Genomic DNA, 25,925 nt, shown 5'->3' on the forward strand with positions numbered 1-25,925 from the left:
GATGGTTATTGAGTCAAGGGACAGTTGGAGGAATAACTTCTAGTGTTCTGTAGAACAGTAATGCAGCTCTGGTTGACAGCAGTTAATTATCTAGCAGATATCTAGCAGAGGGGATTTTTGAATGTTTCTAACACATAGCTGTTTGAATTAATGGATGTACCAGTTATCTTGATTTGGACATTTTGTGTTCATGTGTTGAAGTGTCTCTCTTTTTCTGTAAATATGTGAAATCAGTATCTCGGCCTGTTAGTGAAGGCATATAACCTTATCTACATTTAGAATTACACCTGTAAATGTAGCATTAGGAAAGCTGAGGTAGGAGGCTAGCAAGTTCAAGGACTGCTTGCTATAGAGCGAATTCAGTTAAGGCTGGCCTGAGCAACATAATGAGACCTGTCTCAAGGGGTAAAAAAAAGATTGGGCAGGCTTTTTAGTCTAGCACGCAGGAGGCAGAGGCAGGCATATCTCTTGAGTTGTAGGCCAGCTTGGTCTACATAGTGAGGTCCAGGCCAGCCAAGGCTGTATATATTGAGAACCTTTTTCCACAACCAACCAACCATCACCACCAACAAAAACAAAAGAAACCGAATACTAAATGTAGTTTTGGTATAATGTAAATCATGTTCTAATATAAAAACCAAATTTTTATAAGTATAAAAAATTGAATAAGCAATAAAAATCTTTTGTTAATATGGTTGTCATTCTTTGCTTTTAAAGCTTTGCTCTAATTTTTTTTTGGAATGAGATGTGGTATGAAGGAACAAATTCTTTGTTTTCATTAAATTAACAAAGCATAGATACATTTAAAAATGCTATAGTGTTTGAATGAAGTTTTAAAAAGTGATCTTTTGGGGCTGGGGATTTAGCTTAGTGGTAGAGCGCTTACCTAGGAAGCGCAAGGCCCTGGGTTCGGTCCCCAGCTCCGAAAAAAAGAACCAAAAAAAAAAAAAAAAGATCTTTTTGGATTGGAGAGATGGCTCATCAGTTAAGAGCACTTGTTTCTCTTGCAGGGGACCTGGATTCAGTTCCCAGCATCTACATGTTGGCTCATGACCATCCCTAATTTGATATGTTTTGATCTCTGTGGGTACCAGAACTCAATGAGGTGTACATACATACATATAGGCAAAATGTTCATACACAAGAAATAAAATCAAAATATAAACCAATTAAATAGGATTTTGGGCAAGACAGGTTAAAACATACAAACATTTGGTCGATTATTTGAGGAGGATAGAAAATTAAAAAATAATAACTAGGGGCTGGATAAGCGGTTAAGAGCACTGTCTGCTCTTCCAGAGGTCTTGAGTTAATTCCCAGCAGCTACATGGTGACTTACAACCATCTGCAATGGGATCTGATGTTCTCTTCTGGTGTGTCTGAAGACAGCAACATTGTGCTCCTATAAATAGAACAAATAAATCTTTGAAAAAAAAAAAAAAGAACTAAAGTTCAGGGTTTTTGGGTTTTTTTTCCGAGATAGGTTTCTCTGTGTAGCCCTGGTTGTCCTGGAACTCCACTTGCTTCTGCCTTCCTAGTGTTGGGTAAAGGTGTAAACCACCTTAATAGACAATGCTGTATTCTTACAAAAGAGACAAAAGCTTTATAGGAACTGAACTTACCATTTCATTCTGTAGGTATTGCAAAGCCATATAGTTAGTCTAGGGTCATTTGCGGGGCTCACATAGATTCGTTATTTGATAAAAGAACTACCATCCTAGCTATTGTGAAACACTGACTAGAGTTTTCCAGAGAGGAACAGTTGGCACCCAGAAGGATTGGAAGACTGGAGTGCTACTGACCAGATGATCTCAGCTGGATGGATTATTCTTTCTAGTGTGCTATCTTACTGCCTTTAATGTTTCTGCTTCTGAGAAAAATAGAGGATTGCTTCAAATGTATATATTTTTTATTCATAAAAGTGTGTTTGGACATAAAAAAGTCCATGAGAGAGCATACACAAAGATTTGTGTGTTAGGATGTTTCTTTTCCAGGAAACTTTACCCAACACTTCTTTATAGACCTGTGTTTAGGTGAAGTCTTCTAAATGTTGGTCAAATCTTTGCTCAGCAATATTTCTCAACCTGTTTCTTTCTTCCTTCATGGTTTTATTTTTCTCCAATATGATTTATGACTGTTTGGTAGATACACTTAGCTGTATATCACATAGCTTCTGCAATTAAAATGTGTGTTTTATGATAGGGACTTTGTTTTGTTAATTACTATGTATGTCCATAATGGGAAATGTGCTACAGTAGAAGCTAAATAAATATTTGTTGCATAAAACAAGTGTTAAAACAGCAATTACAAAACAAGAGAGATAGATCTTCGAGTTATGTGTTTGTATGAATATTTTTGGAGAAAGTAGTTGAGCTGGGCCCTGGTGTTGTAGACTGTATACAGGTTCAGAGTAATCGTAGGATACTGCGCTGAGCCTATGTTCTTTGGTAAGACCTTGAAAATCGTATTTATGAAGGAATCATGGTATTAGTTCATTTTCTTGGCCTCTTGTTATAAAAGCATAATAAAAGGAAATCTTCGTCATTGTTTCATTTCTGCTTGTTTTGGCATTGGAGAAAAAGTTGCCAGAATTAAAGATGTCAGGTGCCTGCTGAATTAGTCTCTAAAGCAGTGGTTCTCAATCTGTGGGTCCAGGTTCTTTTGAAGGTTGAAGGATCCTTTTAAAGGTGTGATTAAGACAGTTGGAAAAGAGATGTTTATGTTACCACCCATAACAGTAGCAAAATTAGAGTCATGAAGTAGCAATGAAAATAATTTTATGGTTGGAGTACTAAAAGGGTTGCAGCATTAGGAAAGTTGAGAACTAATTTAAAGGGTAAGCCATCTTATGTGTTTATAAAGCTCTACAAGTGATTTTTACACAGCTAGAGTAGTAGCTAGAGTAGGCTACTATATGTAATAAAACCATGAATATTCAAATGTTGTTAGGGTGGGGTGTTTGTTTTTTGTTTTTAGTTTTTTAAATTTTGGGGCTTTTTGAGATAGGGTTTCTCTGTGTAGCCCTGGCTGTCCTGGAACTTGCTCTGTAGACCAGGCTGGCCTCAAACTCAGAGGGAGTTTTGCCTGCTTCTGCTTCCCTGGGATTAGAGGCATCCTCCACCTGGCTCAGACAAGTCTTATGTTGATTAGAGAAAACTATTAGCAAAGTTTGTTCTTAAAAGAATGTCATTTTTTAGTTCTGTTAATAAATGGGAGAGGATTTGAGAATGACAGTTCTCGGTGTGAGTATTAGGAAGTGGAGGGGACTTGATCAATGGGTGTGATCTTGGCTTTTAGGGATGTCCCTGGAATAACAACTGTACACTTAGATATCTAAGCTCTAAATGCTTTGCTTGTCATATACACTTGCGTTAAAGTTGAGACTTTAAAAAGAGAAGGAAACAAGTTCAAACCAATAGTAGTGGCAGAGTCATGGCCTTCTGGGAAGTGGAGGGAAGATTAAGTTAGAGTGGGCAGGTCATCACCGTAGTTCAGAGTCATTGTGAGTTACTTTGTAAGATCCTGTCTCAAAACCCAATGCTTAGGGATGTAATTCAGTGTTAGAGAATTTACTTCACATTTCCAGTTTTAGTCTCCTGCACCACTTCCCCATCCCAGCCAAAACAGAAACAAAACACCAACCAGAAGCAAAAAACCTAGTTCGATTTGTTGTGAATAGTTGCTTTTTCCTCCTCGTTAAGATATAAATTATATTGGCTTGTTTCTTTTCTTTTTTCGGAGCTGGGGACCAAACCCAGGGCCTTGTGCTTGGGCAAGCGCTCTACCACTGAGCTAAATCCCCAACCCCCTCTTTTCTTTTTTTTTAAAGATTTCATTTATTATATATGAGTACACTGTAGCTGTCTTCGGACACACCAGAAGAGGGCATCAGATCTCATTACAAATGGTTGTGAGCCACCATATGGTTGCTAGGAATTGAACTCAGGACCTCTGGAAGAGCAGTTGGGTGCTCTTAACCGCTGAGCCATCTCTCCAGCCCTTCTTTCTTTCTTTCTTTCTTTTTTTTTTTTTTTTTTTTTTTTTTTTTTTTTTTGGTCTTTTTTTCGGAGCTGGGGACCGAACCCAGGGCCTTGTGCTTCCTAGGCAAGTGCTCTACCACTGAGCTAAATCCCCAGCCCCCCCCCCTTTTTTTTTAATTTATTTATTCACTTTACATCCCAATCTCAGCCACTCTTCCTCCTAGTACCTCTTCCTGCAGATCCTCTCCTAATTCTTCTCTCAGAGAAGGGGGAAGTCCCACTCTGGGTATAATACATCCCTCAGTCCCAAGTACACATATACACACAAGTCACAATAGGACTAGGTGTATCTTCTGCAGCTGAGGCCATATAAGTCGGCCAGTTAGGGGAATGCTAGCAGCAGGTTCAAGGATAGCCTCTGTTCCAGTTGTTGGGGTGGCAGAGATCTGCCTGAAGACCAAGCTGCACGTGTGCAAGGAGGCTAGGCCCAGCACCTGCTCACTCCTTGTCCAACCCTATTTTAAAGTAAAACAAAAGTAGACCAGGCTGTTCTTGAACTCAGAGATTGACCTGCTTCTGCCTCCCAAGTGCTGGGTTTAAGGTGTGTGCCACCATTGCTCAACATTTGGTTTTGACTTTTTTTAAAAAAAAAATTATTTTATGTATATGAGTGTTTTACTTGAGTATACGTGTGTGTACCATGGGCATGCCTAAAGTACACAGAAACCAAAGAGGAGGGCATTGGATTTCCTAGAATTGGAGCTATAATTTATTGTAAACCATTATAATTTATTGTAAACAATTATGTAGATGCTAGGAATTGAAGAATCCTGGTCTTTTGCAAGAGAAGCCAGTACTCTTTTTTTTTTTTTTTTTTTTTTCCGGAGCTGGGGACCTAACCCAGGGCCTTGCGCTTGCTAGTCAAGAGCTCTACCACTGAGCTAAATCCCCAACCCTTAGTTTGGTTTTTGAGACAGTCTTTTGTAGCTCATGCTGGTTGGGAACTCAGCCATTTAGCCCAGGTTGGCCTCAGATTTGCAGTAATGCTATTTCATCTTTCTGAGTGCAGCAATTACAGGTGTGTGCCATCATGCCTAAGAACACCCCTAACTCCCTCATATTCTATACCGTGATTATCTTTTAGTAATTTGGAATATCTATTAGATTTTCCATGGAAACTGTAAGGGTGTTTTTGTTTTGATTTTTGAGGTTTTATCTTGTTTAGATAAAGAGGGAAATGAAAACTTGTTTTCATAAAGGCAGAGCTGGGAGTAGGGGAGCAGCATACTCTTAGGATGAATTTTCTACTTTCAGACATGTTACCATACCAAGTAAGTAAATAGCAATCTTTTTTCTCTTCTCCATGATAATAGGGTCGATATAAAATGGTACTTTGAGACTCCATGTTTAAGGACCACATCAGATGAGTTTTTGTAAACTATATTATTTGTTGAAAATCTGTTTTGAGCCAGAATGATAGGGTTTTTTTTTCTTTTTATGTGTTGATAAACCTTTTAACATTCCTTTAAAATATTGTAATGGAGTTGGAGAAATGGCTGAGTGGTTAATACTGGCTGTGGACTGGAGAGATGGCTCAGTGGTTAAGAGCCCTAACTGCTCTTCCAGAGGTCCTGAGTTCAAATCCCAGCGACCACATGATGGCTCACAACCATCTGTAATGAGATCTGATGCCCTCTTCTGGTGTGTCTGCAAACAGCTATAGTGTACTTATATATAATAAATAAATTTAAAAAAAGAAAAAGAATACTGCCGCTTTTTCCGAGGACATGGGTTTAATTCCCAGTACCCACGTGGCAGCTCACAACTTTCTGTAACTCCTGTTCCAGGGAATCCGACATACTCACAGACATAAATGCAGGGAAAACACCAATATATAACACCAATATATATTAAATACAAATAAATTATTAAAAACTCATAAGATAGGTAATACTTAAAATTACATTGTTAAAAGTATCTTTCTGATTGCTTTGTATATAAAGAATTCTATCTGTATCAGGGCATACAAGTTTCTAAAAGACATTGCACTGTGCAAAGGTTGTAATAAAAACTAAATGTGGGCTCAGAGGTTAAGAGCACTGTCCGCTCTTCCAGGGGTCCTGAGTTCAATTCCTACCAACCACATGGTGGCTCACAACCATCTGTAATGAATGGGATCTGATGCCCTCTGCTGGCCTGCAGACATATGTGCAGGCAGAATGCTGCATACATAATAAATGAATTTTTAAAAACCCTAAACGTATAGTATATGGGGCAAATGGGCCTAGGCCTAGCATAGCATCATGAAGATTAGCAAGGTTGTAGTACATGTGTGTAATTTCAGAAAGCCACTCTGGAAGTCAAGTTCTAAACTAGCGTGGGCTACATAGAAAGACCGTATCTCAAAAATCAAGTCCCCAACAAAACAGCCAAATGAGACTTTAATAAAAATGAAAGCATGTGGGGGCTAGAGAGATAGTTCGGTGGTTAAGATGCTTATTGCTCTGTCAGGAGATCTGAATTCACATCCAGGGGCTCATGTTAGGTAGGTAACAAGCTACCTGTAACTCTGTAACAGTCATATAAGGCTACACACCCAGGAAAATAAATCTTTAAGAAATTTAGCACAGATTTATATATGTAAAATAATTAGCAGACACATAAATACTATAATGTAAATGGTGCATTTTTTTCCTGGAAAAACACTTGAAGCTAGATTGTTTCATAAGTAGCATTGGAGGCATTAAACTTTGCTAATTACTATGACTTGATAGAGGTTCTTTTTTGAAGTCGGATACAAAGAAGCATCAGATAAGTGGCATAGTTTGACTCAGAGCACACAGGAAGAACTGAGGTACCTGGGAGATATTTGGTGTCTTTGTAACAGTGTACAGTGTAACAGTACATGCCCACAGGACTTGATTCAGCTGGCTGTTTTCTGTGTTAGTGTTTTGCCAGTCAAAACCCTACAGAAGCAAACATGAAATTCAAAGAGATTTAAACGTTCTCTAATAATTCTATTGGAGCAAATGTGTATATTCAAAACAAGCATTAATACAGAATTTGCTGTTCCCTACCTAACAGCATTGTGGAGACCATGGCCTTTGTGTGGCTCTTCTGCCTAGGCCTTGGACCTCTTGTACACAGCATCTGAGGCACTTTCATGGTACCTGTTTTACTATTTTAGTTGCCACTCCCAATGCATGGGAAGGTCATTCTCTTTTCCCACCTGCCCTCTGAGTTCTAGGAAGGACTTTTCTTTTAGAATAGAGCTAAAGTGAAAAGCTGCAAGAGGTACTACTGTTGAGCAGTGAGTGGGTTGCCACTGAGGTCAGTTTCAACTTTCTTCTTTGTATATGACTTTAAAAACTGTGTGCGTGTGCGTGTGCGTGTGTGTGTGTGTGTGTGTGTGTGTGTGCGCGCACGCGCGCGCATGCCTGTCTGTCTGTCAGAATAGAGATGTTTTAATTAAAGAAATTTTCTTAAGTTATGGCTTTGCTGTGATAACCATTTGTTTCATTCTGTGTCCAACATCCCTTTCTCCTGTTGTGTGTATGTGCCCACTTTATCATTGTTTTTAATGTGGGTATATCCTTCTCTGTGTGTATATGTGTGGAGGATATGCCACAGTATGAATATAGAGGTTAACAGACAACTGTTTCTTAAATTTATGCATGAGTGTTTTGCTTGCATGTATCTGTTTAAGGGTCTCAGAACCCCTAGAACTGGAGTTACAGACATGTGGGTGCTGGGAATTGAACCCTGGTCCTCTGGAAGAACTGTCAGTACTCTTTAACAGCTGAGCCATCTCTCCAGCCCCACATTTGAGTGTAATTTTAATATTTAAAGAAGTTGTTGGGTTTTTATTTGGAGACAGTCTCAATGCAGCCTACACGGGCCTCATACTCTGTAACTAAGGATAACTCGAACTTGTGATTCTGCTGCTTCTCCCTCTAGGCATATGGCACCAAGCCCAGTTTCAAGATTTTTCTCCCCGTTTTAGCCTTTGTTTTCTCTGGTACATTCACAGGTCATTGGGACGCTGTTTTTCATTTACTTAGAACTAAGTTTGCATTTAGTTAGTTTTCTATTACTATGGCTTCAAGTTTCTTTTATTTTAAAGTTTTTTTTTTCTTTTTTTTTAAATTTCTTTGTGTAGCCCTGGGTATCCTGGAACTAGCTCTATAGACCTGACTGGCCTCTAACTTTTTCATTCTTTTGTTCTTTCGAGGTAGGGTTTCCCTGTGTAGCCTTGGATGTTTTGGAACTCACTCTGTAGACCAGACTGTATTTGAACTCAAGAGATCTGCCTGCCTCTGCCTCCTGACTCCTGGCATTAAAGGTGTGCAACACCAACGCTTAGCTATTTTTTAATTTTTAAAATTACATTTATTTATTAGTGAGTGTATATGTCCATCCATGTGGGTTCACATAGTAAGTTTTGGGAGTAAGTTCTTTCCTTCCATTGTACTGGTCCAACTTAGGCTGTTAGGTGGTATAAACTACCTGCCCAAATTTTCAAATTTTAATAAAGGTAGTTCTGAGTCTTGCTCCCAGGGTATGGGCAGACCGGGTCTATGCTAATCCACTAGTGTTGATGAAGATTTTTTTTTTTTTTCTAGGTGTTTGGTGCCTGAGCACCTGGAATTGTAAGGCTTGTGCTGCTCTGTAGCTGTTGTGGCTTAAGTCTGGTGTGGGCCTTCCCCAATTTAATTTTTTTTTTTAAAGATTTATTTATTTTATATAAGTACATTGTAGTTGTCTTCAGACACACCAGAAGAGGGCATCAGATCTCATTACATATGATTGTGAAGCTACCATGTGGTTGCTGGGATTTGATCTTAGGACCTTTGGAAGAGCAGTCAGTGCTCTTAACCACTGAGCCATCTCTCTCCCAATTTAATCTTTAACCAAAGATTCCTAAAGACATTTCTAAAGCTTGCACCTGTCAACTTCTCTGTGATCCTTTCTGGAAAGATTGTAGCTGTTTCAGCAGTTTCCCATTCTGTAGCTGCTCAGATTGTGAGACTGCTGAACTGTTTCTCCAGTGTCTAATCTGCAGTCTGGAAAATGCCTTTAGGCAGAAGCAGGGATTTACCTCATTTCTAAGACAATAGTCCTGGGTTGCTTTTTGTCCAACAGCTGCTAACAGATATTTTCATATTTGCTATACACTTTTATACTTAGCATGTGTCTGAGTTGACGGCAGTTATTCCTATACATTTCGAAGCAGATGTCTCTCAGTATATGAGTGCCAGAGATGAGATTTTTATTATCTATCAGAATAGTTCATCCTGTTTTATTACCTTATTTTGATTCATTTTTTATATAGCATAGTATTAATATTTAAAATCTTAATCAGTGAAGAAATCTATAATGTATTTAATTTTGAACTAACATAGAAAACAGAATACATAGAACATATGGTATTCATTTCATGCTAAGGAAATCCTTTTTCCCAATTTTGAAATTTCAAGAATTCCTGAAACAAAGTGGTTTTTGGGTAAGGAATTGCAAACTCAGTTTAAAATTTAACTTAGTGATTTGTTGTGGAAAACTAAGTATGTTGGGTTACTTTTTCCTTTTCTTTTTAAAGATTTATTTATGTATGTGAGTACTCTATCCATCCTTCAGACATGCCAGAAGAGGGTACCAGTTTCCATTATTATTTTTGTGAGTCACCGTGTGGTTGCTGGGATTTGAACTCAGGACCTCTGGAAGAGCAGTCAGTGCTCTTAACCGCTGAGCCATCTATCTCTCCAGCCCCAGGTTACTTTTTCATTTTATAAAATATGGTGCAGCAGTTATGAGCACTTGCTGTTCTTCCAGAAGACCCAGGTTTGATTCTCAGCACCCACGTGGTAGCATGTAACCATTTTAAAATCCAGTTCTAGGGAAATCCATCATCCTCTGGTCTCTGTGGCCACTAGGCGCACTAGGCATACTAGTGACTGTACAGAGGCATACTTTTTTTTTTTTTTTGGTTCTTTTTTTCGGAGCTGGGGACCGAACCCAGGGCCTTGCGCTTCCTAGGTAAGCGCTCTACCACTGAGCTAAATCCCCAGCCCAGAGGCATACTTTTGTAGCACCTCCCCACCCCCACTTGTCCCCAGAGACAGCTTAGAGGCAGGACAGTTTGACTGAGCAGCTGCAGCCTGGAAGGTGAGCAGCAGTTAGTTACCAGGCTCAGCAAAGACAAAATAGATTGTAGTGGCACTCTTTCAGTCTCTTTTCCTTTTTTTTTAAGATTCTTTGGTAATTTTTAAAAATATTTTATTTATTTAATGGATATGAATACATGGTAGCTGTCTTGACATACTCCAGAATCTGTTACAGATGGTTGTGAGCCACCATGTGGTTGCTGGGAATTGAACTCAGGACCTCTGAAAGAGCAGTCAGTGCTCTTAACCACAGAGCCATCTCTCCAACCCCCCGGTAATTTCATATACTAATACAGTATATTTATTATGATATACAAGCTCTCAACTCCTCCATCCCCTTTCCAACTTCCTGTGGTTACAGTTTTTGTTTTTTGTTTTTTATAACTGAGTCCACTCAGTGTTGATCCTGTGCACTGCATCATAGTCTATCATGGCCCCCTAGTGGTGTTCAGTTGCTACTCCTCAACTAGATTGTTGGGCTTAGTAAATCTCTTCATCACCACCCTGCAGTGTTGCTCTTTGACCTTGGACATCCTGGGCCAGACATCCTTTATTTAATTTTTTTTTCTTTTTTTTTTTTTTTTTTTTCGGAGCTGGGGACCAAACCCAGGCCCTTGTGCTTGCTAGGCAAGCGCTCTACCACTGAGCTAAATCCCCAACCCCTTTATTTAATATTTAGCTTCAGTTTAATTGATGGCTTTGTCCTGCCCCAAATACAGACTATCCTGGAACTGGGAATAAGTCTCCCTGCTGAGCTCTGAGATCAGTTAAGGTTGTTTGGTTATACTTCTTCCCTGCCCCTTCCTTCCCTCCTTTCCCCTCCCCTCTCTGATTTGTTTGTTTTTAAGGTTTTTGTTTTGTTTTGTGTTTTTGAGACAGGCCTCATTATGTATCCCTTGACTGGAGTGGGTTTCACTATATCAGTCATGCTGGGCATGCTGACTCAAACTCAGAGATCCACCTGCCTCTGCCTCCCAAGTGCTAGAGTTATTTGTTTCTATTTTATTTTATTTTTTAAATTAATTGTGTATGTGTAATGTGAGTGCAGGTGCCTGTGGAAGCCAGATATTGGATTTCCCTGGGGCTGTATTTTCAGGTGCTTGTGGGTCATCGAGTGTAGATGCTGGGAGCCTGACTCAAGTTCTCTACAAAATCAATATGCGCTCTTAACCACTGAACCATTTCTTCAGCCTTTCTCTTTTTATTTTTTCTTTAGATGGAGCTACCCTATCTTCTCCTTTGCTCTTTATATTCTCTCTGCTTTTTTTTTTTTAAGATTTAAAAAAGATGTTATGAAAAAAAATGATGTTATGCATGTGTTTTACCTGCACATACGTTTGTACCACATGTGTGTCTGGTGCCTGCAGGGGTCAGAAGAGGGTGTTGAATGCCCTAGAACTGGATTTAGAAGTGGTTATGAGCTGTCATGTGGGTACTGGGAATTGAACTTCTGTAAGAACAAGTATTTTTTTAACCACTGAGCCATCTCTTTAGCCCCACTTCTTCCTCTTTCTATTATTCTCCATTTTATTTAATTTGTCTCCTCTTCCTTCTCTTCCTCCTCTTCTTTTAAATTTGGAGACAGGGTTTTTCTGTGTAACCCTGGCTGTCCTATAACTCACTCTGTGGACCAGGCTGGCCTCAACTCACAGAGATCTACCTGCCTCTGCCTCCTGAATACTACTAGGATTAAAGGTGCATACCACCACCACTAGGCTGGTATTTTATTTTTTTATCTGTTGCTCTAATAATAATCATCAATCTTAATCTGCATATATCTTTCTCCAGTTTTAACCTTTAATTAACGAATGCCTTGGTATGTACACTATCCTGCCCTTTGCTTGTTACCTCCCTTCCAAATTATTGGATTTCAAGGGGTGAACTTTTATTTTTACTGTATTTTCCTAGTAAACTGTCTTTTGTTTTATCTTGTGTCAAAAGATAGTATTGTATTCTCAGAGTGATACTGGAGATCACGCTTAGTGCATTGACTGAGCTGAGGGCTTAGTTGTGAGCTGTACCTCCAGGCTAGTAGGAAGAAACTGTGACTTACTGTAAACCTCTTGAATACTGCAAATACTTGGACTGATACAACTGCAATCAAATAAAAAAAATTCAGCCAGCCACCAAATTTGACTTCAGAGACATATGAAACATGGAAATCAGGAGAGCACAAGTCTTCACAGTTGCTTATTCTATAACAGTGTACGCCATGAGAATACCATGGAATCCTAAATCAGTCAAAAGTACAGTTATAAGACGAGTCAGTGAAATCAAAGAGTACAGGAATACATTTCTGAATGAGCTCAGAGAACAGAAACAGACAGATGAATGAAATGACACCAGTATAATATGAAAGGGGCATTTAACAGAGGAATACTGAAAATATTGTAAGTTTGGAAGTGAAGAGTAAATTGAGTAAAGACATTCTGGAAAGCCTCACTCATGAATAAGCGGGTTAAGAGTATGAGGGTGTGAAGCGTGCGGTGGTACACATTATCCCAGCACTTGGGAGGCACAGGACAGGCTTGAGGCCAGCCCAGTCTATGTAGTGAGTTCCAGGACAGTCGGGCTACACAGAGAAACCCTTTCTCCAAAATAACAAAGCAAAACTAAAGAATTTGAGAGCTTGAAGACAAGGTAGATGGATTAGAACAGACAGACAATGGCACAGATAGAATAGAGCACAAAAAGAACGTAGACATGTGGGACACCATCTGCTCACCATGGGCACAGAGGAGAGCAGTGCAAGCTAAAGGCTTAGAACACATTCAGTAAACTCACAGCAGGAGATTTCCAAAACCCAGGGAAAGAGATAGATATCTAGGTAGGAGACACCCAAGTAGAAGACCTGAGGAGCCAGCCTCCCTACATTATATTTGTAAGCATTCTGAACACACTAAGCATACAGAACAGAAAAGGGGTGAAGGCTACAAAAGGCAGGCTTCAAGGCATACATAAAGACAAATCCATCAGAGTAACAGAAACTCTGAAACTCAAGAGGACACAAACCAGTGTATTTCAAAAGTCTGAAAGATAATGACCACTTATCTAGATTTGTATATCCAGCAAAGTCATCTTTCTGTGATTCTTCAAAAACTGACAATTTCCATGAAACAAAGGGAATTTATTACCACTTTTAGTGGCACCACAGAAAATATTTAAAGGAATCCTAAACATTGAAGAGAAAGATAATCACATCCTGGAGGATACAAGAATAATAAAGTACAGCTAAAAACCATTAATAAGCAGATGAAGATTAGGAAAATACCAGATACTACAAAAGCAATCCAATGGTAGGTATGAGTACATAGCTCTGGAGTGCTAACAGTCTCAAGTTTCTTATCATTACATGTTTACAAGACAGAATCCATCTATTTATTCCCAAAAGAAGCCTCACTGGGGAGGAGGAACTCACTGGGGAACATGAAAAGATGGAAAAAGATATTTGAAGAAATGAAACTAGAAGAGCAGATTTCACTGTTTATTTCTGACAGTATAGACTTGAAATCAAAATCTTTTACTTGTGTTTTTTTCCCCTCCTCTGCCCCTTTCCCACCTACATTTTTCTCTGCTCCAGATCCTCCTCTAGTCCAGTCCACCCTCAACTCTTTTCCCTCATTCCGGCCCACCTCTCAGTGCCACTATGCTGTGGTGTAGGCTTTTTTTCTTGTTGTTTTGCATATACTTATTTGGTCTATTGCATTTAAAGACTACCTTGGTTAGAAAAGTGTAATTTTAAACCATAGTTCCTGTTTCCTTTTCATCTTTTTGTTTGTTTGGTTTTTTTAAGCTAAGATCTCACTATGCAGAGACCATGTTTACCCCAAAGTCACAGACCTACCTGCTTCTGCCTCCCAAGTGCTGGGATTAAGACACAGGTGTGCACCACCATACCTGGTCTGTACCTTTTAAATTATATTTTCACTTTTCCTATAACTCAATTGTTAGATTTTTTAAAAATGAGTTTTTGATTTTTCAAATCTGTGCCTTTTACTTTGTTCTGCTTTTAATTTTTTGTATTTAAGCCTTTCAATTTTTGGCGCTGAAGAGAGAACCTAGTGCTCTGGTATGCTAGGCAGGTGTTCTGTCACTCGACTGCGTCCTCACCCCCTTTGGTAACCATTTAGTGGAACTTAATAAAAACCTGAAAATAATTTTGCTTTGTAGTAAAAAATGTAGCAGTGAACATGGAAAGTTTCTGCATTTATTGGTAAACTAACATACTTTCTTGTTTTGACAGAGATGTTATGAACATAAACAGTATAGAAATGGATTGAAGTTCTGTAAACAAATCCTTTCCAATCCCAAATTTGCAGAGCATGGAGGTAAGAACACTGTTTATATATCTAAGTACATGGCTTTACTGTAACTCCATCCGCCTTCTCTTATTTCACTGTCATTATTTCTAGAGTAAACCTTTAACGCCTATGGGGGGATAAAATCTAATAATTAATTTTTAGTTAAATACCATGAAAATGATAGCACATTCAATTTAAGTTTTGGTTTCTTTTTTTCTATACTAGGTCTTCTGGAAAGGCTGAAGAGCCCATTCAGGCCCGATGCTTGTTTAAATTAAAGAAAATTTCACTTTAGAATTTTGTGCTGGAAGAACTTTATTTTTTACCATAAGCTTGCTCAGAAAATGACTGTTTAGTCTCTCTTATTTTTATTGCATATTAATTAGCTCATCACGACTGAGTCATGTTTAAGATGTTTGTATTTATAACAGCCAGATAGATACATAGCTTCTGTCTGAATAAGATGGGTGATTTGATATTTGTAGAAAAGTTGGTAGATAATGTGACTAAACTTGTAAAGAAATAAGAGGAAAACAACGTTTTGTGGGTCTGATTTGTACAGCTTTGGAAAACATGACTCACTGGTGGTGACCTGACACTGTGTTGAGGAGGGAGGATGACAATTCAGTAGCAAAGTTTTCGTCATTCCCTTTCTGCATTGTTATGTTTGCTCATACTTGAGATTTTACATATGCTGCAGTTTGAAGATGGAGGCAGTGATGCTAAACAATACCTAGTTGATTGAAAACCTGTCTTCAGTTGATATCTGAACAGTAGGTTCTTTTATATTCCATTTTGTGAAGAATGCATACTGGTAATGGAACTAATTTAATCATAGTTTTATTAGCAGAAAATGTCATATCTTATTTATGATATGAATTCAGCATTTGGTTTTCCTCTCTTCCTTTCTGAAATGTACCCCTTCCCTGTATTTTAACATGACTGAAATGAGGTTGAATATGAAGTATCACAAATTTACTGGAGATAGTTTTAGACATTAACACCTTAAGACTTTGTTTGTGAGAACCGAGTTCATGCCAGTTTTTAACCCATGGACCTTTTGCTACCTTCTAAGTGCCAGGGCTATGTGTGCATACATCCTGATCTATATACACAGCTCTATTATTTTCCAGAGTTCTAAAAATTGATCCTAAAAATTAGGTAAATACAAAAATAATCAGGCAAATAAGTCACAATGAGTCTATTTTAACTCATGCATTACAAAATTAGAAATATTTTTTCTTTTCTGAAAAGGTATTATTTCTTACAACACTCTTTTAAACTGATTAGAAATGATGACTTTTTGACATCTTTAACTTTGTGTTCTTTATAGTAAATAACAATGTGACTTTGCCTTAAATAAAGTGAAAAACAAGGACAGAAATCCAAGGTTGTCTTCTAACCCCAACACATGTGCTGGTGCATGTAAGTGCCCACCCACACTTACAGACACATAGCACCCTCCAACACACACACACACACACACACACACACACACACACACACACACACACACACACACACACGAGAGAGAGAGAGAGAGAGAGAGAGAGAGAGAGAGAGAGAGAACGAACTGTAGTTAATTTATGTGTATCTTAATGAAGAATTGAACTTAGGTTCATAGAAACAAAGTCTGTTTTCAAAATTGTGTTTTGTATTTTGAAAGAATGTAGTCATCTCATGAATTTGCTTAAGAATGCCAATAGAGTGATTATTACTAGGAAGTCTACCTAGTCAGATATTTTGCACATTTATTTATTTATTGACAGGTTTTATTGTGTTGCCCTGGCTGACATGGAACTTTTCTAAATAGGTCAGGCTGGCCTCAAACTCATAAGAGGTCTGTCTGCTTCTGCCTTCCAGATGCCAGGATTAAAGATAAATGCCACCACGCCTGGTTAGGTTTTTATCTTTTATTTATTCATTAACGAAACAAAAATATCTAAGAATGCCTCAAAAAACAGAATCTAGAGATATTTTCTTATTTGCCGCATCAGTGTTTGAAAATATTTTAATTCTGTACACACCTGGAAATGCCTTGTTAACTTGATGTTTGTACTGTTTGTTTTATGAGATTATAGTTATTTCTTATTGATTACTTTCTTCTACCTTCTTTTCTCTTTTGTTATTAAACTATAGAAACCCTGGCCATGAAAGGATTAACGTTGAACTGTTTGGGAAAAAAGGAAGAAGCTTATGAATTGGTTCGCAGAGGTTTGAGAAATGATTTAAAGAGTCATGTGTGTATCCTTTGGAAATACATTTAAAGATTGGGTAGACTGTTTTGGTATAAGAAAACAGACGGAGTCAAGAAATGTAAATTCCTCTTACCATGAGGAAATAATTTTTTCTTAAACTGAAAACAGGGAACTTTTTTTTAGTATGCCTACTGCGTTTTAACAGTATATTTTAGATAAAGTATATCTATGAATGCTGGTCTTAACATCGGGAGGAGGTGTTGCTATGGCCTGAATATTCATATTTCTTTAAATGCATACATTACATTGAAGCCTAATCACAGAGTGATGGTGTTAGGAAGTAGGGGTTTTTGAGAAGTCACTAGGGATTGGGGATAGAACCTTCAGGACGATGTATAAACCCTCAGGGAACTTGTTAGCCCCTTTGTCACAGGAAGATACATATAGGATATGCCATCTATGAAGAAGAGAGCATGACTCGCTAGATGACACATACAGAAGTAGTAGTATGAGCAGCAAACTTCTTTTGTTTATAAGCTGCCCTGTTTAAGTAAGGTATTTAGTTAGAGCAAATGGTCTGAGACAGGTACATTGTGATTTCATTCCCAACCTTAGAGAGATATGTTGCAAAGAACATTAACAAATTGTATTATACTGAGTAAGAACAGAGGCAATGAAGTATAAGTTTAGCTTGTTCACTTAGATCTGAAGCTTTCCTCAGCCTTTCTGTTATCCATGTTACCTTATTTGTGACAAGGGCTGGGTTTGAGTAAAACTTTATTAGGGAAAAGAGAAAAAAAAATGTACTTTGGCATTTTTCAGTCTTTTAACAAGGATTCCTATACCTGTTTTGTAGGATAGCAACATTTAAGAGCCGAGTCATTTAACACATTTTCAAGTGTTTAGTGGTTTCTTAGGACAGTACAGGTAAATAGTCTGTTGAAGGAAAGAAAATACTAGATGCCTGTATAGAACCTTTTGAGTGTTTATAAAACATGGCTTGTTCAAAGCCGTACCACCAATCTTGAAAACACAAGAGTGCAGAAAAGAGGGACCAGAGCACTAGAAAGGTAAGCCAGAGCTCAGCAAGTTTTCGTTGTTGTTATTGTTTGTTTGCTTTTGGGATTTACTGTATGTGTATGAGTCTTTGGCCTGCATATATTAATATATACCTCGTGCCTGCCATTGGAGGCCAGAAGAGGATAGCAGATCCTTTGGAACTAGAGTTAGCAGTGGTGTGATCCACCTCTGTAGGTGCTGGCAACAGGACCCAGGCCCTCTATTGATAAGATCATGTGTTCTGAATCCCTGAGCTGCCTTCCAGTTGTGACAAACTTGTAAAGAAAGTTAAGATGATAGGCTGTTTAGGAAGAGGTATTAAAGACTCGTTTTTTTTTTTCCCCTCCCTTTTTGTGGGTTTTAAAAGAGTAATAGGATAGAGTAAAAAAAACAAAGGGGTGGTAGGATTGCATGATTGCAGTGACACTGTAAATAGGCCCTCTTCCTTTATGGCATTCTTATAAACAGTTCCATTTTGCTTCCTTAGCTATTTTCCTTTAATAGAGTATAAGATCCCTAAATGTTGGAAATAAATCTAGTTATTGAGAATTTGTAAAAATTATTTGTCTTGGTTTTATATGTGACTGATTTTTGGGAACTTTGTGCCATGTAAAAGCATTGTCTTTTAAAAAAAATTTATTTACTTTTATTTCATGTACATTGCTGTTTTACCTGCATATGTGTCTGTGTCAGGTTTTAAGTCACTTGGATCCTGATTACAGATGGTTGTGAGCTGGCATGTGAGCTGCTGGGAATTGAACTCTGCTCCTTTGGAAGAGTAATCATTCCTCTTCCCAACTGAGCCATCTCTCCAGTCACCAAGCACTTGCATAAATACTATCTCAGTTCATTACCATTACTTTGCTCTATCGTGTAGATATTCTTTCTTAATTATGTTTTGTAAATGAGAAGCAAAATAAGGCTAATTCAGGGTTATAGCATTAAAATAGTAGGCTAGCCCTAATTGTCTATGGCTTCAAAAGCTCTCCTCTTTTCTGTTTGTTAAATTCTCATTTATGTTTGCATTCTTCTCCGGTGTCCCCATTTCCATTCAGAAGTTTATGAATGATGTTAGCTTTCCGAGGGTTGGGGAGATTGTGTGGTAAATGTGTGTGTATAAAACCTGTGCCCCTGTATTGTATTCCTGGTTGACCTCAAACTCTCAGAAGTCTGTCTGTCTCTGCTTTCTAAGTATTGGTATTAAAGGCGTGTGCTACCAAATCTGACTGGGGATCATATTTCTTGACATATACGTTATATCCTTAGCTAAAATTCCTTTAGGTTGGCATGTTTATGGCCTTCTTCAGAGGTCAGACAAGAAGTATGATGAAGCCATTAAGTGCTACCGAAATGCACTGAAATGGGATAAAGACAATCTTCAGATCTTAAGAGATCTCTCCTTACTACAGATTCAAATGCGAGACCTTGAGGGCTATAGGGTAAGTAAAAGATGTTTTTTATTTTTATCATAAGAGAAAAATCCTTACTCAGAACTTAGAAAATATTCTGATAAAAAAATTTCTTTACATTTTTTGACTGCCCCCTCCCCTCTTAGTGATTACATTTGTGATTGGAACAGATAGTCTTAAAAACAGATCGTTTTGTAGAGGGATAGAGTTAGAATAATATGTTGGATTGTTAAAAAAATTGTTAAAGTTTTTGTTAAAAATCACTTTATTAAAAATTAACACTCTGATAGAGTAACTATAGTATTTTGTCATTTTCATTAAAGTAAGTTTTTAAATTTTGTGTTTGACTCTTTATATTCATTGGTATTATTTATATATAGTTCAGTAGTGTACATTTAACCCTCAAGTCAGCTTTGGGTTTATTTCCTTGATAATCTGTTTCTTCATGATAATGCCTGCAGTGCTGTTTTCTTTACATACCTTATTAAAGAATGTCGTTTGTTGCTTTTGTGGAAGAGATCAGGAAATAAGGATATCTGGCATCAAGCTTTAAAAAAACCCCTAAGGGGGCTGGGGATTTAGCTCAGTGGTTAGAGCGCTTACCTAGGAAGCGCAAGGCCCTGGGTTTGGTCCCCAGCTCCGAAAAAAAAGAACCAAAAAAAAAACCCCTAAGATTAGGGCGGGAGGCTTCAAAGTATCTCTTTGTCTCTGTGCAGCAGTATAATATTTGATGTTGAAATTTTTCTAAAATAGTTGCCTGCATTGTATTACAGTATGAAGATCTCAAAGTAATGCGATCTTCTGTTTTCTGAGGGCCCTGAGGACTGAACTCAGGGCCTCCTGTTCTAGTCAGTAGCAGGACATTCACTTTGTGAACCTAAGATAAATCTTGTTTTTTCCCCACACTGTGAAGGAAACAAGATACCAGTTGCTTCAGCTTCGACCTGCACAGAGAGCATCATGGATTGGTTATGCTATTGCTTACCATTTATTAGAAGACTATGAAATGGCAGCAAAAATTTTAGAAGAGTTTAGGAAAACACAGCAGGTAATAACAAGACAGTTTATTGTGTCTGATTCTAAGTATAACTGAAAGGAAGAAGTTTATATACATACCTGAAAAATCTCTGTGGTTAATATCTTTGTGTTTATATTTTGTTCCTTAAATGATTACAGACATGCTCTTTTGCATACTTCATATGCTCCTAAAAATTACTCTAGTTGTTATTACTGACCGTGCTATCAGGGATGATCAAAACTTACTGATTCTAAGTTGTAGATAGTGTAAATTATCTTAATTTTTTTCTTTCTAATAGCCTTTTCTAATTCCATTGTTTGGTTTTGAAGTATACCTATTATATAATCATTTCCCTGGGGAGTCTATATCTGAAGTGGTTTTAAAGAGTTGTTTTTTTTTTAAATTTTATTTTGCCAAGCTCACAGTAATGCTTTTGGAATGTTCCTGAGTGTGGATTTGTTTGCTTTTCCTTTTTTTTTTTTTAAAGATTTATTTATTTTATGTATACGATTACACTATAGCTTTCTTCAGACATACCAGATCTCATTACAGATGGTTGTGAGCCATCATGTGGTTGCTGGGATTTGAACTCAGGACCTCTGGAGGAGCAGTTGGTGCTCTTAACCGCTGAGCCATCTCTCCAGCCCTTGTTTGCTTTTCCTAATTGTTAGTTAAAGCTGTACGTTTCACAGAAACCCACAGACTGATGGATTCAATTCAGCACATCAATTGCACATAATTTGCTTGATCTATTTATTACTGTACTGGATGGTATTTGTAGCTGTCAACTGGTTGTTTTACTTTTTAGTTATTAACAACCAAAGACCAAACCAGCTTATTTGCCAGCAGATTTTGACTTCTAGTCTTTAGCATGCACTGCCTGGCTCAGCCGTTAAAATGACAGCTGTGAAGTCCAATTCTCTGACTCCACCATTTTTTCTAGATTTCTTACTTGCATCCTGTTGCTAGCAGTTTCCTTCTTTCTGTTTATTTATTTCTGATACTGTTGTTACTTATTTAACATTTCTTAAACAGATATTTAGGAGTTTTAAAAATAATTGCTATCAATTGGGGTTTTTTGTGTTTGAGGGTGTGTAAATAATTTTCTAATACAAAAAATAAGATTCTTATTAGTATTATATCTTTGTGCAGACATCTCCTGATAAAGTGGATTATGAATATAGTGAACTCCTTTTATATCAGAATCAAGTTCTTCGGGAAGCAGGTCTTTATAGAGAAGCCTTGGAACATCTTTGTACCTATGAAAAGCAGATTTGTGATAAACTTGCCGTTGAAGAAACCAAAGGTATTTAAAAATATATAGCACTGTAACTTAATTATAGCCAGTAGCAGGCTGAAAATTCATAGTTGCTGCTGACGGTCACCACGTAAAATTCAGCTTGCTGAAGACGGGGAAATGTATGTTATTCATGCATTTTGAATAATTCGTGATGTGGGAAAAATACCATTAATTGATGGAGAGTGTCAAGTGAGGATAGAAAGCCACAAAAACCTAATAAAATGATTTAGGTAAAACACTTTTATTTTTGATTTTTTTTTTCCATTGTTTGCCTTAAAGGGGTGGGGGGGCTGTGCTGTGTTCTCTTGACTGGTCTCAAACTCCTGGGCTCAGTGGTTCTTACTCTCCAGCGGGAATAATGTGACTACAGGGTTAGGCTAACAGCCAGTGTAGTCAGCCCCTGTGTAAAGTATCGTGCATTCAAAATACTGGGCTAGGGGTATAATTCATTGTAGAATACTAGACTACCATGTGTGAGGCCTTGAGTTCCAATTCCAAGTACTAGGGGAAAAAAAATCATTCCAGAATTCAGTCAAAACACAATTGTAATTTTATAAAACAAGATTTACTGACTTTTAGAGATAATTCATTGGAAAAATGACAGTGTAAGTACTGTATGCCAGATTTTACCAGTACTATATATGTATAAATTAGTCCTTACTCAAATACAGAGAGGGAGCTGTATGTAGTGATGTTCTACAATCCTGAACTGAAAGGACTAAGTCAGGGTCAGGAGGTTGAGATCAGTCTGGATTCTTTGTGATTTAAGTAAATGTGTCTAAGTGCTGCCATTTATTCCTAGGCTGAGAGAAAAAAACGCTTACTAATTCTTACTCATTTATTAGTTGATTGTTTAGTGAAGACCAGGTCTTTTTACGTTATTATAGATTAGCCTTTCCCAGCCTGTTCTGTTGGTATTCTGGCCTGGCTTATTAAGACTGGGCATCTCTTCTGTATAGGGTACTCTGTAGTTTTTCAGAGGTTACTCCTGTCAGAAGAGCAAGTAGAATGTCTTTAAGTACTGTCAGATGTGCCTCGGTTGAGAACTCAGTGTCACGTTGGGATTCAAAGTCTTTATTTTTACCACATTCTGAAATACTTTTGACAATATTGCTTAATTTTAAGGATTTAATTGCTTATTACATGTGAAATATTTAGAAGTCACAGGCACATAAGTCTTAAGTAAATAATCATTTTTAGTTACTTGATACAAGCACAGGTTTCAAGAGTAGAACAGTTTTTGAAATTAAAACTAGCCAGATGGTGGTGGTGCTTGCCTTTGCTTTTAATTATTTTTAATTTTATGTGCGTTTGGTTGAATATATGTCTGAGGGTGTTGGATCCTCCGCAGCTGGAGTTACAGACAGTGGTGAGCTGCCATGTGTGTGCTCTTAACGCCTAAGTGTAATTGAGGTTGCATTAGGAAGACAAGAAAACAAGGCTACTCTTAAAGCAGCTTGCTTATTTGGTTGTTGGGAGAGATAAAAAGGTAAATACTAGAAGCATGCACGTGCATGTGAACTTGTGTACGAGCATATGCACATACATGTACAAGATGTGTGCTTCAGTGTCATTTCTCCTCAGTCACCATCTGCCTTCTTGAGACTGGGCTTACTGAGTAGGTTAAGGTGAGCCCTGGGTATTTACTTAACCACTGGATGGTTTTGAATGTGACCAAATTGTGGGCTGCTCTCATGGAATTATTTTATAGTTGATTTCAAGTGATAATGAGATTAGGATATTTAGTGGATCATAAATTAGATGCTGATGTTCATAGGTTATCAGGAACAATTAAGGAGTGATGGTTTGGTAACAGTGTATTCAGTGAATGTGGGAACTTTGCTTGGAGTTGGGCAGATTCCTGAATAAATTGAGACTTTGAAGTTGATGGCTTTTAAAATTAATGTTAACTTGAATAAAGGAGAAAATAAAATAGCACAATAGGGAAGTTGGGAACTCAAGTCTCAGAATAAGATTTTGAAGATAACTTTTGAGGGAAAGTTCTCCTCAGATGTTTTAATTACTGTCTTTTTGTTAAATAGGAGAGCTTCTGTTGCAGTTGTGTCGTTTGGAAGATGCTGCTGATGTTTATAGAGGATTACAAGAGAGGAATCCTGAAAATTGGGCCTATTACAAAGGCTTAGAAAAAGCACTCAAGCCAGGTAGTGTTGTTTAATACTTACTGTTTTCAACCATTTCTTTTTTTTTTTAAATATTATTTATTTAATAATGTATATGAGTACACTATAGCTGAATTCAGACACACCAGAAGAGAGCATCAGATCCCATTACAGATGGTTGTGAGCCACCATGTGGTTGCTGGGAATTGAACTCAGCACCTCTGGAAGAGCAGTCAGTACTCTTAACCACTGAGCCATCCCTCCAGCCCCTCAACCATTTCTTAATGAGTGTTGTTAACTCCTTGTAAAGTACTGCTAGAAAAGTAGTGGTTAAGGGCATACAGAATCTCGAGCCAGGTATGCCTTTAATTAGCACCTAAGAGGTGAGTTCCAGGCCAACCAGGGCTACTTAGTGAGATGTGTGTCTCAAGAAAACCAACCAACCAACCAAAGAAACAGGGATTGGTTCCTAGGCTCGTGTGCCATGACCTCTGTACTTGTAATGATGAAGTAGGAGAGTCTTGAATTTGAAGCCACCTGGGCTACATAGTAGATTCAAGAGCAGATTTTATATACTGGTACCCAGCAATAACAACAACAACAACATCAACAAAACAACAATACCAATAGACCCAAAATCTAAATGTAAAAGTTTACTTCTTAATCATACAAAGGATTGAGACTAATTTGAAATCTACTTTTACAAGATGAAATTGCAAATGACCAGTGAGCTGGCTCAGTGAGTAAAGGTACTTACCACCAAGCCTAATGACCTGAGCTTAATACCTAGACCCTCATGGGTTAAGAAGAAACTTGACTCCTGACCCCTGAGCTTGAAAATGTGAATAGTGGAATGCAAATGCATGTGTGTGTACTCTTCAACCCCATGCATACATCACACTGTACTCAAATAAATAAATGTAATAAGTTCACATTTCTATGTTTATGGTTGGTTTGCCTGCATGTTTGTGTATATCACTTTTAACATGCCTGATACCCATGGCCTTGGACTGGGATTACAAGTGGTTGTGAGCTGTGCTCACAATCAAGCCTCGGTCTTCTGGAAGCGCATCCAGTGGTTTTAACCATGGAGCCATTCTTCAGCCCCATAATTTTTTACTTAAAAAATAAAAATGCCAATCACAGTGACCCACACTTTTAATCCCAGTATTTGGGAGGCAGATGCAGACAGATCTCTGTGAGTTCAAGAGCATGGCAGTCTACATAGCAAGTTATAGACCAGCAAGGATGACATAATTAGACTCTGTAAAAAAATTAAAAAATGATTAGAAATAACTTCTTTCTTACTATGTTACCCTGGCTAGCCTCAAATTCAGAGATCCACCTACCCCTGCATTCAGAGTACTGATATTAAAGATGTATATTGCCATACCCAGTCAGAAATAACTTCTGAAAACAAAGCAAAATGATAAATGCATAATATTTTTGCTATAACGGACCTGTCTTTCTGAGGGAAGAAACAAGCAGAACCTCTGGTGACCTGTGGCAGTGGCAAGGCTGCTCCTACAGCCATATGAGTGTCGGCATGCTAAACATGAAGCATAGCTCTGTGAAGCCGCATGCTAATACTTCCATCTCTTAACTCCGTTACCAGCGGCTTTGCATAACCTACACTCATTAAAGTAGAAGCTGATGCATAGGGAAGAAAACAGGTAAAGTCAACAAAAAGAGCAAAGAGGAAGAAAGGCATAGAAACATCTAAATTGGAAGCTGGGAAGACATGTTGGGTACAAGTAACTGAGAATCAGTTGTCCCAAATACTGTGCTAAGTGAATAAGGATCAGCTTAATTAAAGCTTCAGGTGGGTGTGGTTTTAACTCTAGCACTGGAGAGGCAGATCCGATGACTCTCTGAGTTTGAGGTCAGCCTAGTCTACAAAGAGAGTTCCAGGGCTACACAGAGAAACCTTGAGGGGACAGGTAGGCACAAACAAAAAAATCCACCAAAAACAACATCAACAACAACCCATCAGAAAACTTCACCCTCAGAGTCTGGTTTGACTCAGTTCCTATTAAGGCTGGTATAGTTTGGCATTCCTGATATCATTGATACATACAAGAGAAACCTTGCTGGTGATTACTTTGTGATATAGATTCTTTCAAAGGAATACCTTCATTCCATGTTAGATAATGGAGGAATCTAAGATAGAGGGAATTATATCCATGAAACATAGTTCTGATAAAATATTAGTTAGGAATCTGATAGGTGGAAAACCTACTTACTACTGAGTAATACAGAAGTAAAAATTCCTGGGAAGTGAAAAAGTAAAAATCTTTTAAGTGGTACATTATTTTTAAAAATATTGAATATTAGTTTATGTACATATGTATGTATGTCGTGTGTGTGTGTGTGTGTGTG

General features: G+C 37.9%; 1 protein-coding gene across 1 annotated transcript in view; it reads left to right on the plus strand.

Annotated features, from left to right (window-relative positions):
* Naa15 (N(alpha)-acetyltransferase 15, NatA auxiliary subunit) overlaps nt 1-25,925 on the plus strand; it is a 62,731-nt gene that overhangs the window by 8,559 nt on the left and 28,247 nt on the right. The window contains exons 2-7 of the mRNA NM_001107674.1: nt 14,385-14,469; nt 16,582-16,686; nt 18,981-19,138; nt 20,022-20,156; nt 21,279-21,432; nt 23,469-23,588. Coding sequence (NP_001101144.1) covers nt 14,385-14,469; nt 16,582-16,686; nt 18,981-19,138; nt 20,022-20,156; nt 21,279-21,432; nt 23,469-23,588 — 757 coding nt within the window. The remainder of the gene's footprint in view (nt 1-14,384; nt 14,470-16,581; nt 16,687-18,980; nt 19,139-20,021; nt 20,157-21,278; nt 21,433-23,468; nt 23,589-25,925) is intronic.

This window comes from Rattus norvegicus, chromosome 2, assembly GCF_021556685.1.
Source record: "Rattus norvegicus strain SHRSP/BbbUtx chromosome 2, alternate assembly SHRSP_T2T, whole genome shotgun sequence".
Classification (NCBI taxonomy): Eukaryota; Metazoa; Chordata; class Mammalia; order Rodentia; family Muridae; genus Rattus; species Rattus norvegicus.